At 35.9% G+C, this 19,314-nt stretch overlaps 1 protein-coding gene across 6 annotated transcripts in view; it reads left to right on the top strand.

The window, feature by feature from the left end:
* Rprd2 (regulation of nuclear pre-mRNA domain containing 2) overlaps positions 1-19,314 on the top strand; it is an 81,152-nt gene that overhangs the window by 44,811 nt on the left and 17,027 nt on the right. For 4 of the 6 annotated variants that reach the window (XM_005331160.3, XM_040287514.2, XM_078027633.1 and 1 more), the window contains 5 exons: positions 12,442-12,542; positions 13,450-13,527; positions 14,776-14,828; positions 15,588-15,714; positions 17,994-18,169. In XM_005331160.3, the coding sequence (XP_005331217.2) occupies positions 12,442-12,542; positions 13,450-13,527; positions 14,776-14,828; positions 15,588-15,714; positions 17,994-18,169 (535 nt within the window). The remainder of the gene's footprint in view (positions 1-12,441; positions 12,543-13,449; positions 13,528-14,775; positions 14,829-15,587; positions 15,715-17,993; positions 18,170-19,314) is intronic. The other 2 variants (XM_021730414.2, XM_040287516.2) reach the window with 1 other exon arrangement.

Raw genomic sequence — 19,314 nt, 5'->3', positions numbered from 1 at the left:
CTAAGGCATATCACAGGTTTCTTAAATTTAGGGATGGTAGACAGTAATCCGGCACTATTCTCTGGAGCTATTTCTAAACAATGAAATCATCAACAAAATGCACAAAAAGTTCTAAGAAACATGGCACTAAATAGACTGTAGAAAGGATATTTGCTCATAGCATGAGAACTAAAACAAGAAGGCAGGATATCACCTTGTTTGGCATCAACTGGGTTGTGAAGAAAATTCTAAGATATAATTAAGAAACATACTGTCTGGGCACAGTGGTGCATATATTTATAATCCCAGCTGCTCAGGAGGCTGAAGCAGGAGGATCATGAGTTCAGAGCTAGCCTCAGCAAAAGTGAGGCACTAAGCAACTCACTGAGACCCTGTCTCTAAATAAAATACTAAATATGGCTTGGGATGTGGCTCAGTGACTGAGTGCCCCCGAGTTTAATCCCTGGTACCCCCCCAAAAAAAAAGATTAAAAAGAGTAACAGATTAGAGTGTATAATTGTTTTAAAATAACTTAATGTCAAAGTATCAACAATTAATTGCAAGGGCTGGGGTTGTGTGGCTCAGTGGTCCAGTGCCTCTGAGTTCAATTCCTGGTGGAAAGAAAGAAAGAATGGAAAGAAGGAAGGAAGAAAGGAAGGAAGGAAGGGAGGGAGGGAGGGAGGCAGGGAGGAAGGGAAACATTGTACCAAAATAAATATTTGTAAAGAGGGAAGATTGAGTTTTTGACAATACTGACTTATAAATATCACACAATCTTCAATAAGATCTGAGGCTGTTTTTTTTTTTTTCCGTTCAATTCTACAAATTGAATTTCAAATGAAAGTGCAGATGAACCACGTCTGTCTGTCCTATCTGCCCACCACCAATGGTAAAATAAAGACAAGAAATTTTTGAAGAATAACAAGGTGGGAGGGTTTGCTCTACTAGATAACCAAAATTTATTAGAAAGCTAAAATAAATAGCTAGGTACAGTGGCACCTGCCTGTAATCCCAGTGACTCATGAGACTGAGAGGCAGGATCACAAGTTTAGGGCAACCCAGGCAACTTAGCAAGACCCTGGTTCAGGGGCTAGAAATGTTGCTCAGTAGTAGAATGCACCTAGCAGTGTAATATTGGTCTATGATAAACAAAGAAACTAGTGGAACATAACAGACAGCCTACAACTAGACTAATGTATCTGTGTATACTTGATTTTTGTAAGACACTGCAGGTGGTAGAAAATGAATGTTTTAATAAATAATGCTGATATTGACTTTTTTCATAAGTAAATGAAATTAGATTCCATTTTTACCATACACAGATATTAATTCCATGTAATTAAATACCTGAATGTGGAAGAAGCATATTACAACTGCTGTAAGTAACATTTTAATGAAAAATAAGCATATTAAAAACAATTGAGGGCTGGAGTTGTGGCTCAGTGGTGGAGCTCTCACCTAGCATGTGTGAGGCCCTGGGTTCAATCCTCAGCACTACATAAAAATAAATAAAACAAAGACATTGTGTCCAGCAAAAAAATAAATATTAAAGAAATGATAAGGACAGTATTGCAATCAGGAAAGAAAAGTATCTTCTTTTTTTTATTTTTATGTGGTGCTGAGGATCAAACTGGGTGCCTCACAAATGCTAGGCAAATGCTCTGCCACTGAGTTACAGCCCTAGCCCTATATATATCTTCTTGAAGACTATATAGGAGGATATCTCTTGATCTGACCTCATAAGATTACTGAACTCAGCTACCCATTTCATCTCATTTCAGATGTGGAACATCTATGTAAACTTAAATATAGCATTAATATAATTATTTATTTGTTTAATATTTATTTTTTAGTTTTAGGTGGACACAATATCTTTATTTTATTTTTATATGGTGTTGAGGATCCAACCCAGTGCCCCGCGCATGCCAGGCGAGTGCGCTACTGCTTGAGCCACATCCCCAGCCCTATAATTATATTTATATAATAATAATATAGTAATTATAATACTATTAGTAATATGTAAGCTCTAGATTATTTCCAACCTATTTTAATGTACTTGTCGATTTAATTGAAATATTTGGATTGGGATGTAGCTCATTGGTAGAGTATGCTTGCCTAGTATGCAGGAGACCCTGGATGTAGTAATATAATTATATTTATATAATAATAATAATACAATAATTATAATACTATTAGTAATATATGTAAGCTCTAGAGTATTTCCAACCTATTTTAATGCATTTGTCGATTTAATTGAAATATTTGGAGTGGGATGTAGCTCATTGGTAGATTATGGTTGTCTAGTATGCAGGAGATCCTGGATTTAATCCCTAGTACTACCAGCCACACAAAAAAGACACTATTCAAAGGGTGAAAAGACAAGCCTCATAGCCTCAAATTAGGAGAAAATATCTACAGTGCAGTTAACCAAAGGTTCATATCCACAATACATAAAGAATTGCAAATAAAGAAGAAAGACAGTTTTATCTGGCATTTATGTTAGAAGTTAAAACTGGGAAATTGTTTGAATATATATTGATCATTTTTTCCCCTATTAATCACTTTTTTTTTCCCCACCCTGCAATAATGGGAATTGAACCCAGGAGCATTCTACCATAAGTTATATCCCTAGCCCTTTTTATTTTTTATTTTAAGACAAGATCTTACTAAGTTGCCTAGGCTGGCCTGAACTTACAGTCCTCCTGCCTCTGCCTCCAGAGTTGGTGGGATTATAGTCCAGCAACTGTTAATCACTTTTAGAACAATAAAAATTAAAAAAACACTTTAATGAAAAATAAGCACATTAAAAAGAATTGATAAGAACAGTAATATTATATTACCTTCTTGCACACCCTTTAATATCTGACTTAATAGCAAATGCCTAAACTCTTTTATCTGCTTCTGCCTTCTTTTGGGATAGCACCTGTCAGCACAAGAACTGCTGAAATACATCATTACATACTCTGTCAGTCAGATTCCAATCAGGAAAGAAAAATACACACTAGTAATTTAAACAGGGAAAATTTAACATAAAGAATTGTTAAATAGATTTAGGTGGTTAACTACTAAATCGAATAAAAGCTTTGATAGGATAATGTCCACAGAAAGCAACTACAATCTCTAGATCTAAGGAGTCCCTCCTCCAAGTGAGATCTAGACTGGAGGAGAGAGTGGATTATTGTAATGCTGTCTACTGTTGTGGTAGCAAAGAAACAGGCTGGAGAGCATTCCTCACTGGACTGCTGTGTGTGGATTCACTTGAGAACCACACACCAAAAGGAGAATCCTTTCTGCTTTTTCTAACCTTTAAATGTCATTCCAGTGTTGGGTTTGTAGCTCAGTGGTAGAGTGCTTGCCTAGCACATGTGAGGCCCTGGGTTTGATCTTCAGCACCATACAAAAATAAACAAATTAAAGGTATTATGTCCACCTACAACTAAAAAAATATTTTAAAAAAATACCAACATGAATATCTCTCGGGGCAAAAATTTTAAAGTTCATCAATACCAGCATTAGCAAAATTATGACGCAATGGAAACTCTCATATACTGATGTCAATGAGAATTGATTGATCCAAAAAACTTTTATTTTTCCTAATACTTTATCCCACTGAGCTAAATCACCATACCTTTTATTTTCCCTCCCCCCAGGGTCCTTGCTTTTTCTTTTTAATAATTATTTATTTTTATGCTAAAGATTAAACCCAGTGCCTCACACATGCTAGATAAGCACTCTGCCACTGTGCTACAGCCCCAGCCCCCATTTCTTCTTCTTCTTTTTTAATTTATTTATTCTAATTTGTTATACATGACAGCAGAAAGCATTTCAATTCATGGTAACATATGGAGCACAATTTTTCATTTCTCTGGTTGTACACAGGTAGAGTCACACCATTCGTTTCTTCATAAACGTACCTAGGTTAATGATATCCATCTCATTCCACTATCTTTCTACCCCCCACCATACCTTCTTTTTTGAGATAGTGTTTTACAAAATTGCTGGGAATGGCCACCATGTCCCACTGGTACTATTCCCCTCCCCATCCTTTGGTCCCACTCAGCCACATCCTCAACCCTTTTTTTATTTTGAAACAGGGTCTTACTAGGTTTACAGCCTCCCAAGCTAGTAGGATTACAGGTGGTATGCCGTCACTCCCAGCTGGTGCAACCTTTTTAAAAACAGTTTGTTATTTATACCCTGTGATCTAGTGATTTTCATTCTCAAGCTAAGTGTTTATGCCCATAAACAGGTGCAGCAAGATCAATAGAAGAGAATTGATCAATTTACAGTGACATTGTTAATGTTCATGAGAATTAGAAACAAGTCAGATATTTTCCTGCAATAAAGTGGTTAAATTATGGCATATTGGAATACCAGATAGCAAACAAAATAGATACATTTCAGTTATTTGCAATATCATAGATAATTCAAACAAAAAGTTAAGAACCAATTTTTGCAATTTGGGACAACAAAAAGTCTATAAGGGCACTAATCACCTCCCAAAGGCTCTACCTGCTAAATACTACCTATCACCTTGGGGTAACATGAAGGGCTGGGATTGTGGCTCAATAAATAGTAGAGTGCTTACCTAGTACATATAAGGCACTGGGTTCAATTTTAAGCAGCACCTAAAAATAAATAAATTGGCCAAGCATGGTGGCACCCACCAGCAGCTCAGGAGACTGAGACAGGAGGGTTTCAAGTTCAAAGCCAGCTTTAGCAAAAGCGAGATGCTAAGCAACTCTTTGAGTCTGTGTCTTAGAGAAATAGGGCTGGGGATGTAGCTCAGTAGTCAAGGGCCCCTAAGTTCAATCCCCAGTACAAAAAAAAAAAAAAAAAAAGGAAGAAAGGGAAAAAAAATAATTTTAATGGAACACAAACATTCAGAAGGTAATAACTTTGTAGTAATTAAAGCGGTGTGGTGTAGAATGGTGAAATAGACTTAAATAACAAAACTTAGAGCACAGAAGTGGACCTATATGTTTGTGGTCACCTTTGCCAATTATAGAAGTTGTATTTAAATCACTGGGGGAAAGATGAACTCTTTTTTTTTTAAGATATTGATGGACTTTCATTTTATTCATTATTTATATGTGGTGCTGAGAATTGAACCCAGTGCCTCACACATGCTAGGCAAGTGCTCTACCACTGAGCCACAGCCCCTAGAAAATGAACTCTTAATAAGAGATTCTGGGATATGATACTTTCTCTTAGAAAAAATAAAATGTTTTCCTATCACACACACACATTACAAATGAATTACCTTGATATGAAAAACAAAATCTTAGCATGTTTGAAGTTGTAGCTGGCTGTGTGGCAGAATTTGTGCTTAGCACTCATGAGACTCTTGGTTTGATCCCCAGCACCACCAAAGAAAAAATTTTGAAGAAAATATGAATATTTTTATGATTATAGGGGATGAAAGACCCTTACAACATGGAAAACACACACAAAATCCCAGCTACTGAGGAGGTTGAGGAAGGAAGATTGCAAGTTTGAAGCCAGCCTGGGCAACTTAGTGAGACCCTGTCTTAAAATAATATAATTAGAGCTGGAGATATACAGTAAACTGCTTGCCTCACATGCACAAGGCCCTGGGTTCAATCTCCAGCACCACACACACACACAAAAGACTAGGGATGTTGCTCAGTAGCAGAGTGCTTTCCTAGCATGCACAAGGAGGCCCTGGATTCAATCCCCAGAACTGGTGCGGTGGAGGGAGGAGGGACTTAAAGAACAAATATCTGTAAATTTCTTTACAGCAAGATTAAACTTCCAGCCAGGTACAGTGGTGCACATAGCTCAGGAGGTTGAGGCAACAGGATCACAAGTTCAAGACTAGCCTCAGCAACTTATCAAGGCCCTAAGCAACTGTCTCAAGATAAAATATGAAACCCTGTCTCAAAAAATGAAAGGGGCAAAGAACATTCTGCTGTCATGTGTAACTGATTGGAAGGAAGGAAGGAGGGAGGGAGGAAATGAAAGGGCTGGGGATTTGTCTCAGTGGTTAAGTGCCCCTGGGTTTAACCCCTGGAATAAAAACAAAAGAAGATTAAACTTGCATTGCAGAGACACTGTAAAACTAAAAACCAAGTATACACTAAGGAATTTTTGTGTCATAGATGAATAAGTGTGAATTTTAGAAGATACAGAGCAGCAAGTTTTTGAGTTTTCAAAGTGATATAAGATCTGTTTTCATCTAGTATTTCTAAGCCTTGAGGTTTTTTTGTTTTTGTTTTTAAGGTACTGACTGCCTCCCCTATAAATTGACCTATTTAGTCTTCCTCTCAGGTATTTAGCAAATATTTACTAAGAACCTATAAGATGGGTTGGGTATATACTTACTTAGGTGTATATTTACCTATGCAGGTCCCTGGGTTCAAGCCCCAGTGATGCAAAGGAAAAAAAAAAAAAGAATCTGTAAGAAATAGCACATTAAAGCTGGGACTGGTAACACATACCTATAATTCCAGCGGTTTGGCTGAGGCAGAGGATTGAAAGTTCATAGCCAGCCCCAGCAACTTGGCAAGTCCTAGAGCAATTTAGCAAGACCCTATCTCTAAATAAAAATATAGAAAAGAGCTGGGGATGTGGCTCAGTGGTTAAACACCCTGGTTCAGTCCCTAGTACCAAAAAATAAAAAAAGAAGAAAAGAAAGAAAACAGAAATAGCACATTATTCTGATAATATCCTGGTGATAAGATATTGATAAAGGAGTACTCCCCTAAGTAAAGCATGTGATTATGCTGTTTAGTTGTATTTTAACTGTGACACCTGGGTACTTCCACTTGTATTCTTTTGAACTTTATACTATGAAATAATTTGCTAGACCTTGCTGTTTTAAAGTGGTGGAGATAGGTCTTGCAAGAAAGCATCTCTTGAATATCATAACAATTCTGCAAGGTCAACTAATTTTTTTGTTATTATTATAAATCAAGTAAGAAAAGTTTATAACTAAGTGTATGATATCTATGGTAATAATTGTAAATTATAATTCTATAGAAATTGAAATCATGATCAGTTGCAGATAAGTGCTTTACTATATAGGATAACAAAGTAAGGAAAACTGCTATTCTAGACTTTATTTTGTTTAGATTTTATTTTGGAAAAATTCCTAAAGGCAAGAGATGATTGAACCATAGGGTTTGAGAGCTCTGTGTTTCTTTAAATAAGGAAACCTAGCTAAAAATCCTGAAGCTCACAGAAATTACCTACTAAGTAAGTTTATAAATGCAGAAATCTAACCCCAAAACACTACTTACAATCTCATTCCCTATAAGACAAAGTGAGGTTTTAATCATTTGCTGTGGATGCCATCAGAATGTTTGGGGTTTATTTGTTTATTTCGAGGAACTGGGGATTAAACCCAAAGCCTTATGTGTGTGCTAGGCAAGTGCTCTACCACTGAGCTACATTTCCAGTCCTTTTTATTTTTAAATTTTGAGACAGGGTCTTACTCAGTTATCTAGTGAGAGGCTTGATATTTGCAATTCTCCTGCATCAGCCTCCCCAGTAACTGGGATTTTAAAGTAGCTGGGATAATAGGCCTGTGCTACCACACTCAGCCAGAGTGTATTTCTAAAGAATATTAATGAATTAAGCAAATCTAAGTTAGCAGATGGAGAATTTAAGAAATGTTAATTAGATTTTTAAGCCATTCTAACTATAGCAGTATTATCTTACTCAAATTACTTTAAGAGCTGTGCATGATGGCTCATATAATATCAGCAGCTCAGAAGATTGAGGATCACAAATTTAAGGCCAGCCTGGGCAATGTAGAAGTCCCTATCCCCCATACTGTGCAAAAGAAAAGAAAAAAAGAAACCTGAGACTGAATTTTTTAAAAATATTTATTTCTTTTAGTTGTACACAATGCCTTTATTTTTATTTATTTATTTTTATGTGGTGCTGAGGATCGAACCCAGGGCCTTGCACGCGCTAGGCAAGTGCTCTACCTCTCAGCCACAACCCCAGTCCCCCCCCCCCACTGCAGTTTTAACATTGAGTTATTATTAGTTACTATCCATCCTGTCACTCATCCTTTTTTTCTTCCATAGAGTATTTTTCTGTAAATTTTGCCCATATGGGTAGTAACAGATGATCAACAAAGAAGCTACTATTAAGGCAAGGTCTTTTCCTTGATTTTTAAAAATAGTATTTTAGTATTACCTAAAGTTCAAAAATTTCAGGCTTTTGTGGTTATACAAGAAAAGAGGTATCAGTTGCTACATAACTGACAAAATATTAGCTGACTTGGGAATGAAACAAATTAAAACGGCCAAGTTGACATTAACCCAGTATATTCATATCAATAGTACCCTGTGACCAAAGCAGTTAGAGGGGCTCTGGAGGAGGCTAGTATAACTTTGTATCATTAGTTCTCCCTGTCATCCAGAAGGCCACAAAAAGTCCCATGGATTGAGATCAAACAAATAGGTACTCACAGACAAAGATCTCCAAACACAGGGAAATAAACCACTACCGTAAGTGAAAACCGCAACAGATTTTGACTCTGGCCTCCCATGAGTTGTTTATATTCCTAGTATTAAACAGACTATATAAAACACCTATGCAAGGAATATTAAAGATTAAATAAAATGAACAGCGGGTAAGAATTCTGAAAAAGTAAAAAAGTAAAAAATAACAAACTAGAATATAGTTCTGAGGAAATTACATTGCATTAAGAGAAATAAGGAGGACTGGAGCTGTAGCTCAGCGGTAGAATTCTCACTTAGCAAGTGCGAGGCCCTGGATTCGATCCTCAGCACCACATAAAGATAAATAAATAAAGATATTGTGCCCAACTAACACCAAAAAAATAAATATTTTTTTTAAAAAAAAAGAGAAAAATAAGGATTTGGAAAACTTAAGATTAGAATGAGAGGCCTAGCTGGGCTCGGTGGCACACACTTATAATCCTTAGCTTGGGAGTCTGAGGCTTAGCAGAGACCCTACTTCAAAAAAATTATGAAAAGGAATGATGGGGGGGTTGGGTTTGTACCTCAGTGGTGAAGTGCTTGCCTGGCATGTGTGAGGCACTGGGTTCATTCCTCAGCATCATATAAAAATGAATAAATAAGGTATTATGTCCATCTACAATTTAAAAATATTTTTAACATAATAAATTAAACTAAGGTATTGATTCCATCTACAACTAAAAATATATATTTGTTTGTTTGTTTGTTGTTTAAAAAGGGAAGGGGGTGCTGGGGCTCAGTGATAGAGCTCTTGCCAAAAAAATAATGGCCAGGCTCAGTAGTGCACGCCTGTAATCCCAGTGGCTTGGGAGGCCGAGACAGGAGGATCAAAAGTTCAAAGCCAGCTTAGCAACAGTAAGGCTCTAAGCAACTCAGATGTGGTTCAGTGGTCGAATACCCTTGAATTCAGCCTCTGGTACCAAAAAAAAAAAAGCTAACTGAAAAGGAACAGCTGAGATACTTTACCATCAATAAAATTCGGAATCAGTTTTACTCTGGAAAGTAAGCAGTGGGAAGAAGGGTCAGTCATACATATTGTCAATAAAATATATGAGATACCTCAGAATAGCCTTAGAAGGAAATAGTGTGAGACCTAATAAATTTGTACTTGGGAATATTGAATAAAAATTAAAGCCAGGCGCAGTGGCACACACCTGTGATCGCAGCAGCTTTAGAGGCTGAGGCAGGGGAATCACAAGTTCAAAGCCAGCCATCCTCAACAACTTAGCAAGGCTTTCAGAAACTCAGTGAGACCCTGTCTGTAAATTATTAAAAAGGGCTGGGGATGTGGCTGGGTGGTTCAGCACCCCTAGGTTCAGTACCTTGAACCAAAAAAATGCATAAATCTTAATGGAATATGGCATAGTGATTGAAAATGCTAGTGCAGGGGCACCCCCCTATAATCCCATCCACTCTGGGGAATAAGGCAGGGGATGGCAAGTGCAAGGCCAGCCTGGGCAACTTCGTGAGACACTGTCTCATAAAGCAAAATGGACTGGATATGTAGCTCAGGAGCAGAGCATCCCTAGACGCAAGCCCCTCTATCCCTGACCCTAAAAAAGAGAAAGAAAATCTTTACAAAGAGTTGATCGGAACATTGGGAAATGATTGTTAATCGAAAAGAACAGAATGCAATTTGTGTGTTGTGTCTGTTTTATAATTGGTTCCAAATATCAACATTCATAGGATAAAATGATGAAAGACAAGTAGTGTTGAAACTATTATCCTATAGATTTCATTTGGTGAAAGCGAGTGGAGTTTTTTCTTTACTTTCCTGTAATTTTGTCAGTGTTTTACTTGTGTATTTTATGAGAAAAAGTATCTCAGGATAAAAAAAAATATGAGGAAGAAATGAAAGTACAGTTTCCATTGTAGTTAGTAAACTTCTAGAAAACATGATTTTCTAGAATCTTAATACAATTTTGTTTTATTTTATTTTTTATTCATTCTTAGGGGAAAAAAAGGAAATCCTTTGTGAACACATAGACTCTTATGTTGATATTAGGTTAGTTTATTATCTTTACTTTCATTTCTTTATGGTTTGATGAGTTCACTTTAGAAGTTCCCATTTTGTCTTTTGACAGATCTGTTTTAGGGTGTTAGAAGGTTCTCTCTCAGATCTGTACAAAATTTCTTTTCCTATATCTGTCTTCTTTTGTCCTTGTTTTGTCTTCTAGGATCATATCAGTCTGATTTATCTTTTTATTGAGCCTAAGGGCACTGTTTACCACTGACCTACTACATCCCCAGTCCTTTTTATTTTAAGACAGTCTCATTAAGTTGCTGAGAGTCTTCTCTAAATTGCTGAGGCTGGCCTTAAACTTGTGATCCTCCTGCCTCAGCCTCTGGAGTCCCTGGGATTGTAGAGGTGCACCACTACACCTGTCACTGATTAATTTCCTTGCTCTTCTTCACAAGCCTCTCAACATTGTTTTTTCTTATTCCTTCTATAGTTCACTTAAAACATAGTTTTGCTGAGCTTAGTAGCACATGTCTGTAATCCCAGCTACTCACGAAGATGATGCAGTTTGAGAGCAACTGTGCAACTTAGTGAGACCTTGTCTCAAAGTAAAATAAAATAAAAAGGGATTGGAAAGTAGCATGTGCATAATCCTGGGTTAAGCCCCAGTGTGTGTGTCAGAGTGCAAGGGGATAGTGACATAATTCTTTATTCTGGTAATTATGTCTCATTTTTTCTTTCACAACTTTGCTTTTAAAGTGGGATAACCAACCTGAACTGAGAGCTCATATGTGAGCCCAAACAATAACAATAACATCTCAACTCCCTCGTTCTAGATATGTATTCTTACAGTATCATTCGATAGTTTTTTAGATAACATATTGAAACAGGATTTATTAGAATTATTTAATTATTGCCTTTAAAGGGCAGTAGGGCTCTATGTGTACAATGAATTGAAGTGCATTCTGCTGTCATGTGTAAGTAGAACAAAATTTTTTTTAAATGGGGAAAATGTTAAAAATAAAAGGCAGTGGGGGAGGGCTGAGGTTGTGGCTCAGTGGTAGAGCACTCACCCAGTATGTGTGAGGCACTGGGTTTAATCCTCATTGCAATAAATAAATAAATAAATAAATAAATAAATGAATGAATGAATGAATGAATGAATGAATAAGGCAGTGGGGAGTGAGGGGATATAGTGCACAGTATTGTTAAGTTTTGTCTTTTAGTGGCAGAATTATTTTGGATTTTGTTTTGTTTTTTGAACCAGGTTCTTATTAAATTTCATCTTGTTAGATTCAACCTATATTTCGGAATACCAGTTGTGTCATTTAGTGCATTGACTAGCATCTACTTCATATCCATCACAAAGTTTAGTATGTCATCCAGAGCCTTCTCTTTGTCCTTTTTTTTTTTCTTATTGTTGGTTGTTCAAAACATTACATAGTTCTTTTTTTTTTTTTTTAATATTTATTTTTTAGTTCTCGGCGGACACAACATCTTTGTTGGTATGTGGTGCTGAGGATCGAACCCGGGCCGCACACATGCAAGGCGAGCGCGCTACCGCTTGAGCCACATCCCCAGCCCCATTACATAGTTCTTGACATATCATATTTCACACTTTGATTCAAGTGGGTTATGAACTCCCATTTTTACCCCGTATACAGATTGCAGAATCACATCAGTTACACTTCCATTGATTTACATATTGCCATACTCGTGTCTATTGTATTCTGCTGCCTTTCCTATCCTCTACTATCCCCCCTCTCTTTGTCCTTGACAAAAGTGTTGAATAAGTTTTTATGATTTCTTTAACCCTAAACACTAAGAAAAAAAATTATATTTTATGAAAACTTTTTATTCCAAACCAAATTGGTTCATCAATCTAATCATAAAAATACTCAGCATTTAGGGAAAAAATATTTTAAAATAAACATCAGGAAAAACTTGGAAAATAGTAATTTTGTTGATTTTTAGATTTCTAGCTTTGAATGTGAGTCAATCTTTTTATAATCTCTTTTTCTTCAGGGATCCATCTGTCTCCAAGTCTATAGAACGAATCTTTAAAATCTGGGAAGATAGAAATGTATACCCAGAAGAAATGATTGTGGCATTGAGAGAGGCTTTGAGTAAGTGTCTTTTCTCTCATAAAACAAAAATTGAGTCACTCTGTACAATTATATATCTATAGACCCAGTCTGGTTGTATAATAATTAAAAACAAAATTTTGAATCTGATCCTGTTGTTTAAAAATTAAGTATTTGTAAAAATCTAGATCTGTTTGAATTTAAAATTTAAGTGGAATTGATTTGAGAGGCAGGGATTTGGATTTTGTTTTTATTGACTAAAAAAAAAAATCGAACATAATAAGTGATGATAGTCATCTGATTATTTTCCTGCATTTGCTTTAATTGAATATTTCAAAAGTGTTCTTCATTGTTCAAATAAATAAATGCTACTGTGTTCTCTTACTATTGGAGAATTTTTGTACAGGGTTTAATTTCTTCCTAAGCTTTTTGGTAGTAAGTATATATTGGCAGTCTTCAGACTTTGTTTTGATTGAGGTTTGCAGTAAGTTATATACCTGTGTTTTGGGATTTTTTTGTTTTGTTTTGTTTTTTTAGTAATTTTGTCCTTATGTATTTGATGCATGTAATTAAGTCATTGAATAGAAGTTGGGGGTAATCTGCTATCATGATCATTATTTGACTAGAAATTTGCTTTCAAAATAGCAGCTTCTAAGAAGCTGTTAAATTCTTCATTTGAATTTGTTAAAATGATATTTTAAGCCTATGCCCTATTCTTTTCAGAATCAGTAATATCTTATAGAAATTGTTTGATGGCTTCTTAGATCTGGTGGGTGTTTATATAGATATAGGTATATAGATATATAGATAATTTTAATAAAAATTAAAGAAAAGAAAGAAACAACACAGTCTCGGATTGCCTTTTTTCATACTACAACTTTGGCACTGAAGTGGACAGACAGTACAGCTTCCCATAATGCCAGATTGCAAAAACTGAAATGTTTTCCAGGTACCACTTTCAAAACTCAGAAGCAGCTGAAAGAAAATCTGAACAAACAACCGAATAAGCAGTGGAAGAAATCACAAAGTAAGGAACAAAATCTCAACTAATATAAAATTACCTCCTCTTTTTGGAGCAGAAGAAAATGTAGACCATTTGACATCGTACCTGGCATAAACCATGGGCAAGCCTATGTTTTCCAGGCCGGGGAGGCTCCCAGTGACTTACATTAAACAAGCTACCATGAAGTTACCTCTTTAAAAACCACTATTAAACAAAGAAAATGCAGAAAAGGGTTTAATTGAGTGAAGATTCAAGAGTAGTTGGGGAATTGAAAGAAGAAAAACAAAACAAAACTTGATAGTGCTCAGGCTAATTCTCAGGTTCAAAGATATATGATGTTAGAGGCAGCTGGCATTAAACCACAGAGCTGAAGAAGAGACTAGGCATTGAGAAGCATTTTTGTAGGAGCCATGAAATCCTTCAGATTTGGGGATACATTCTACCAATTAGACATGGGCCTCATATCCTGGCAAGAAGCTCATTCTCTAACTGGAGCTCCTGTTGTGTTTATCATGTTAACCCAGCATGAGATCAAGGGAGTGGAATACTGCATGTGATAGGCTTCTGTGGGAAAACTGAGGAATATTGAGAGACTTGAAGGTATGGAGGGAACAAGGTAAAAGTGAGAATTGGGAGGTGAACAAGACATTTGCAATGGTTTGCTCCATCAAGCATATGATATTCATCATGGTTAAGGGGAGTCCTCTGACATCTTTGTCATAAGTTGCATGCTTAAAACAACAAGAGTCATCATTCCAGCCATAGTTCATCCACAGTGATAATGTACTGAGAACTGTCCTTGCCTGTTTTTGCTATGAAGTGAGTTAACAGAAAATAAATCCAAAACTAAACATATGGGAATAGAGTTGATAATTGAAAGTAAATTTTTCAACCAGTGCTCAGGGTTAATTTTATGTCCTATTTCTAAACATCGTCATGTTGAGGTTTTGAGACTCTCTTACATTCTCAGTCAGTATAGAAAAAGCAGGTACTTCATGTATCTCCAAATCAGTGAGTCTAGGACTCCATGACTTCAGGGTCCAATTAGAGGTAAGTTGGTTAGGCCTATCTAAATAGTTTATTTTTATATTGACTACGTTTGGGAGTATTTAAATTTCATAGTTCATTATTTATTCTAAGAAGTATATTATGATTTAAATGTGGAAGTTTGCCATATGTTCAAAGAGTACACCCTTAACTATACAGCTAAGATTTTTCCTGAGTTTAGTCAGGTCCTTATATTCTTAATGACTTTTTGTTTAATTCTAACAGCATCCACGAATCCAAAAGCTGCTCTCAAGTCTAAGATAGTTGCTGAGTTTCGAGTAAGTTAAATGTTAACTTAAATATATTAACTGGAGCAAAACATTATCTATCCCTTTTAATATAGTTTAGTAAGATTTATTTTTACTAAATTTTATATTGGTTATGTTCTAAACATGCTTGAATCATTCTAATAAAATCCAGATTGGGATTAGATTGTCTAGAAATTTATGTGTCTAATGAGAAATATAACCTTCCAGACTGTGTGGTATCAACTAAGTTCTGTATTGAATTTATGCTAACAAGAAGGCTCTTTAGTGAAATTCTGCTAAATTAGAATTTTTGTTGAGAAGACTTATGTTTATCTAACTAAAATTTAAAGAGAATGTGAGTAGCGGGTGCGTTGGTACATGCCTGTTATTCCAGTGACTGAGGAGGCTGAGGCAAGAGGATCACAAATTCAAAGCCAGCCTCAGCAATTTAGTGAGGCCCTAAGTAACTTATCAAGACCCTGTCTAAAAAATAATGATAAAATAAAATAAAAAGGCTAGAGATGTAGCTCAGTGGTTTTGTACCCCTGATTCAATCCCAAGTACCAAAAAATAAAATTTAAAAAAAAAATTTAAGTGGACCTTTATCTGTTTCTTAAGCTTGTATCCATAATTTAACTTTGAATAATTAAAGTAGGTAACTGAAATATAATTTTGACATGAGAATTATCTTTGATATCCCTGACTGTGAGAAAAAAAATGAAGGGAGAGGTAAAAGGAGAAACAATTGAATGATCTTATAAATGAAATATGACTCTGGTCTGTCTTCAGTCTCAGGCCCTCATTGAAGAATTGTTGCTATATAAGCGCTCAGAAGATCAGATAGAATTAAAAGAGAAACAGTTGTCAACTATGAGGGTGGATGTATGCAGCACAGAAACCCTCAAATGCTTAAAAGGTAATACTTATATTCTTTTAAACAAAATAATTCAGATTTTTTCTTTCCACATCTAGAGTTTTCAGGTAATTAAGACTGGTTTACCCCAGAGAACTTTAAGTCTTAAAAACAGTGTGGTATCTCTGATTTTCCTAATAGTGACTTCATTCATATACATTAAATTCTTATTCTCATTTTCTTGATGTATTGAATTATATGTAAACATTTGTATTTCATATGTGTGATTAATTGGTTTGGATGTGCCCTTTAATAAGTCACTGTAATGCCTTGTAAAATCTAGTTAGTTGGGGCCAGGGTTGTGGCTGAGTGGTGAGTGCTTACCTAGCACTTGTGAAACACTGGTTTGATCCTCACTCATCGCCTCAGAAAAGTAAAGGTAATGTATTCATCTACAACTAAAAAAAAAAAAAAATCTAGTCATTTGGGCTGGGGTTGTAGTTCAGTGGCAGAGAGCTTGCCTGGTATGTGTGAGGCACTGGGTTTGAACTTAAGCACCACATAAAAATAAATAAAGGCATTCTGTTCATCTACAAGTTAAAAAAAATTTTTTTTTTAAATCTATTCAGTTATTCTCATTTCCTTACTTTGTAAATTATATATATTCACACTACCAAATACAAAATGTAAGCTTCATTAATACATAATACTATCCTTATTTGGTTGTCACTATTCTAGTGTCTAAAGCAGTCCTTATTACATAATAGGCATTTAATAAATCTCTTTGAAATAGTGAATAAATGACTACTAGCTATTCATTTTGGCACATATTTTTTTTCTGCACCATACTTTATTTATTTTTTAAAAAGTTAATTATTTATTTTGCATTACGGTTCTTAATACACCATTATACAATAATTTATCTCATATCTGATTATATATGATATGTTGACACCAAATTCACATCTTCATACATGTATTATATACATATAATGATGAGGGTCTCCTTTCATTATCCATGCTATTCCCCTTCTCCCTCCTTCCCACCCCTATCCCCTATCTAGAGGTAATCTTCCTCCCTTGCCCTCCCTCCCAACCCCATTTTGAGTCTCCCCCCTTAGAGAAGACATTCGGCATTTGTTTTTTGGGGGGGGGGATTGGCTAACTTAATTAGCATTATCTTCTCTAATGCTATCCATTTCCCTGCACATGCCATGATCTTACTCTTTTATTGCTGAGTAATATTCCATTGTGAATAAATGCCAGTTTGTTGTTTTTTTTTTTATCATCCATCATCCACTGAAGGACATCTAGGTTGGCTCCACAGTTTAGCTATTGTCTGCACCATACTTTGAGTGTGATCTAATTTAGTTCTCACAACAACCCAGAAGCATTCTAAAAAATCTCTTAATTCATGAGAAATCTGAGGCTTCACTTCATAAGGAGATGAGTAGTTTGGTCAAGTTACACAGCTGATAAGAGGCAAAGCCAAACTTTATGTCCGTTTCTAAAGCCAAGTCACTGGAAAAGAAGTATATATCAGATTACTAAGGATCTTTTTCAGAGAGAAAAAGATATTTAGTGTGGTATACAGAAAGATCCATTTACTTTTCTGAACGTTGATACAATGAAAGTGAACAGAATTGAGCTTCATTCTTACTCCTAAGTAGCAGTGTACAACAAATTTGTGAAGAAAAGAAGTACAACAAACTTTGTTTTAGTTGAACTTCCTTTTTTTTCTTTTTTTTTAATTATTTTTTTTAGTTCTAAATGGACACAATTCCTTTATTTTTGTTTATTTATTGTTTTATGGGATGCTGAGGATTGAACCCAGTGCCTTACACGTGATAAGTGAGTGCTCTACCTCTGAGCCCCAGCCCCAGCTCATCTTTATCTTTACCTCCACTCTTCTTCACTTTAGCAGATCCACATAAATCTGTTTTGTGATTTAAGATAAAACTAAGGTCTGGGGTTGTGGCTCAGTGGTTGAGGCATGCCTGAGGCTCTGGGTTCGATCCTTAGCACTACATAAAAACAAATAAAGTAAATGTACTGTGTCCATCTACAACTAAAGAAAAAATATTAAAAAAAATAAAACTAAGACTAAAAATATTATACACTGGGCTGGGGATATAGCTCCGTTGGTAGAGTGCTTGCCTCACTGGGTTCAATCCCCAGCACCACACACACACACACACACACACACACACACACACACACACACACACACACAATTATACACCAAGCAGAAAGAGGTTCACAGACTCACATGATTCACGAACAGGGACTGTCCTCAAAAGAATAAAATTTTTACAAAATAAATACCTTCTCTATTATTTTAGATAAAACTGGTGGGAAGAAATTCTCCAAAGAATTTGAAGAGGCAAGCTCTAAGCTGGAAGAATTTGTGAATGGACTGGATAAGCAGGTGAAAAATGGGCCTTCACTAACAGAAGCACTGGAAAATGCTGGAATTTTCTATGAAGCACAGTATAAAGAAGTAAAAGTTGTGGCCAATGTAAGTAAAAATTACAGCTATCTTATATTGAGTGCTTACGGTATGCCAGAGACTGTTTACTCGTGGTATATAACTTTAAGGATAAGTATTATTATCTCCACAGATTTACTTTTGAAGAATTAGTGACTTTGTACAAGGTGATATAGGTAGTAAAAAGTGATGGCGACTAGAATTATACCTGGGTCCTTCTGATTGTAAAGCTCATACAAACCCTAACCATTATGCTGTACTAAAAGCCTAACGCTTTGGTATTGAAGGGGATTATCCTGAAGAATCACCTGTAATTACTACTATAGGACATAAATTGGGATTAGAAACCAGTGTATGTACTGTTTATTTTTTTTTTCTTTCAGATAACCTGAAAACATTCTGTTGCTAAATTTCATGTAAACTGACTTTTTTGCCCCCCCCCATTAAAAGGCCTCTGAAAAAAACAGTGTTTTGCTTTTTTTTTTTTTTTCCTAGTTTAAGTTTTAATTACTCTGTGTGGTTGTAAGAGTGTATGGTATAGTGGGTGTGGTAATGCACACCTGTAATCTCAAAGACTCTGGAAACAAAGAGGATCAAAAATTTGAAACCAGTCTGGGCAACTTGGCAAGACCCTGTCTCAAAAATAAATACATGCATACATTATAAAGGGCCAGAGATGTAGCTGAGTGCTAGAGTGTCCCTGGATTCAATTACAAATACTACAAAAGAAAGCACACAAGGGAGAGGAAAGAAAAAGAAAGAAAAGACAGTGTTTTGTTGGCAGGACCTGAACTCAATTCTGTCACCTTGGCACTGGGCAGCTGCTGAAATCCATATTCGGATCTCTGACTTCTAGCTGCTTCAGGTGGGCACCTGTAATCCCAGCAACTGAAAGGACATGCAGGAAGATCACAAGTTCAAGGCCAGCCTCAGCAACTTGGAGAGGTCCTCAACAACTTAGTGAGACCTTGTCTCAAAATAAAAAGGACTGGGAATGTGGCCCACAGTTAAGCATGGGTTCAATCCCATGTACCGAAAAACAAAACCCTGCATCCCTGTTTTTTTATCTGGGATAATTGTCTCTCTGCTGAGGAATATATTTAGGATTTCCTTGACTATAGATAAGATGGTAGTCCATTCTTTAAATTTGTTTATTTGGAACATCTTTTTTCCTC

Source organism: Ictidomys tridecemlineatus, chromosome 11 (genome assembly GCF_052094955.1).
Source record: "Ictidomys tridecemlineatus isolate mIctTri1 chromosome 11, mIctTri1.hap1, whole genome shotgun sequence".
Taxonomy (NCBI): Eukaryota; Metazoa; Chordata; class Mammalia; order Rodentia; family Sciuridae; genus Ictidomys; species Ictidomys tridecemlineatus.
Note: the sequence above shows the minus strand (reverse complement) of the source record. Positions and strands in the feature narration are given on the sequence as shown.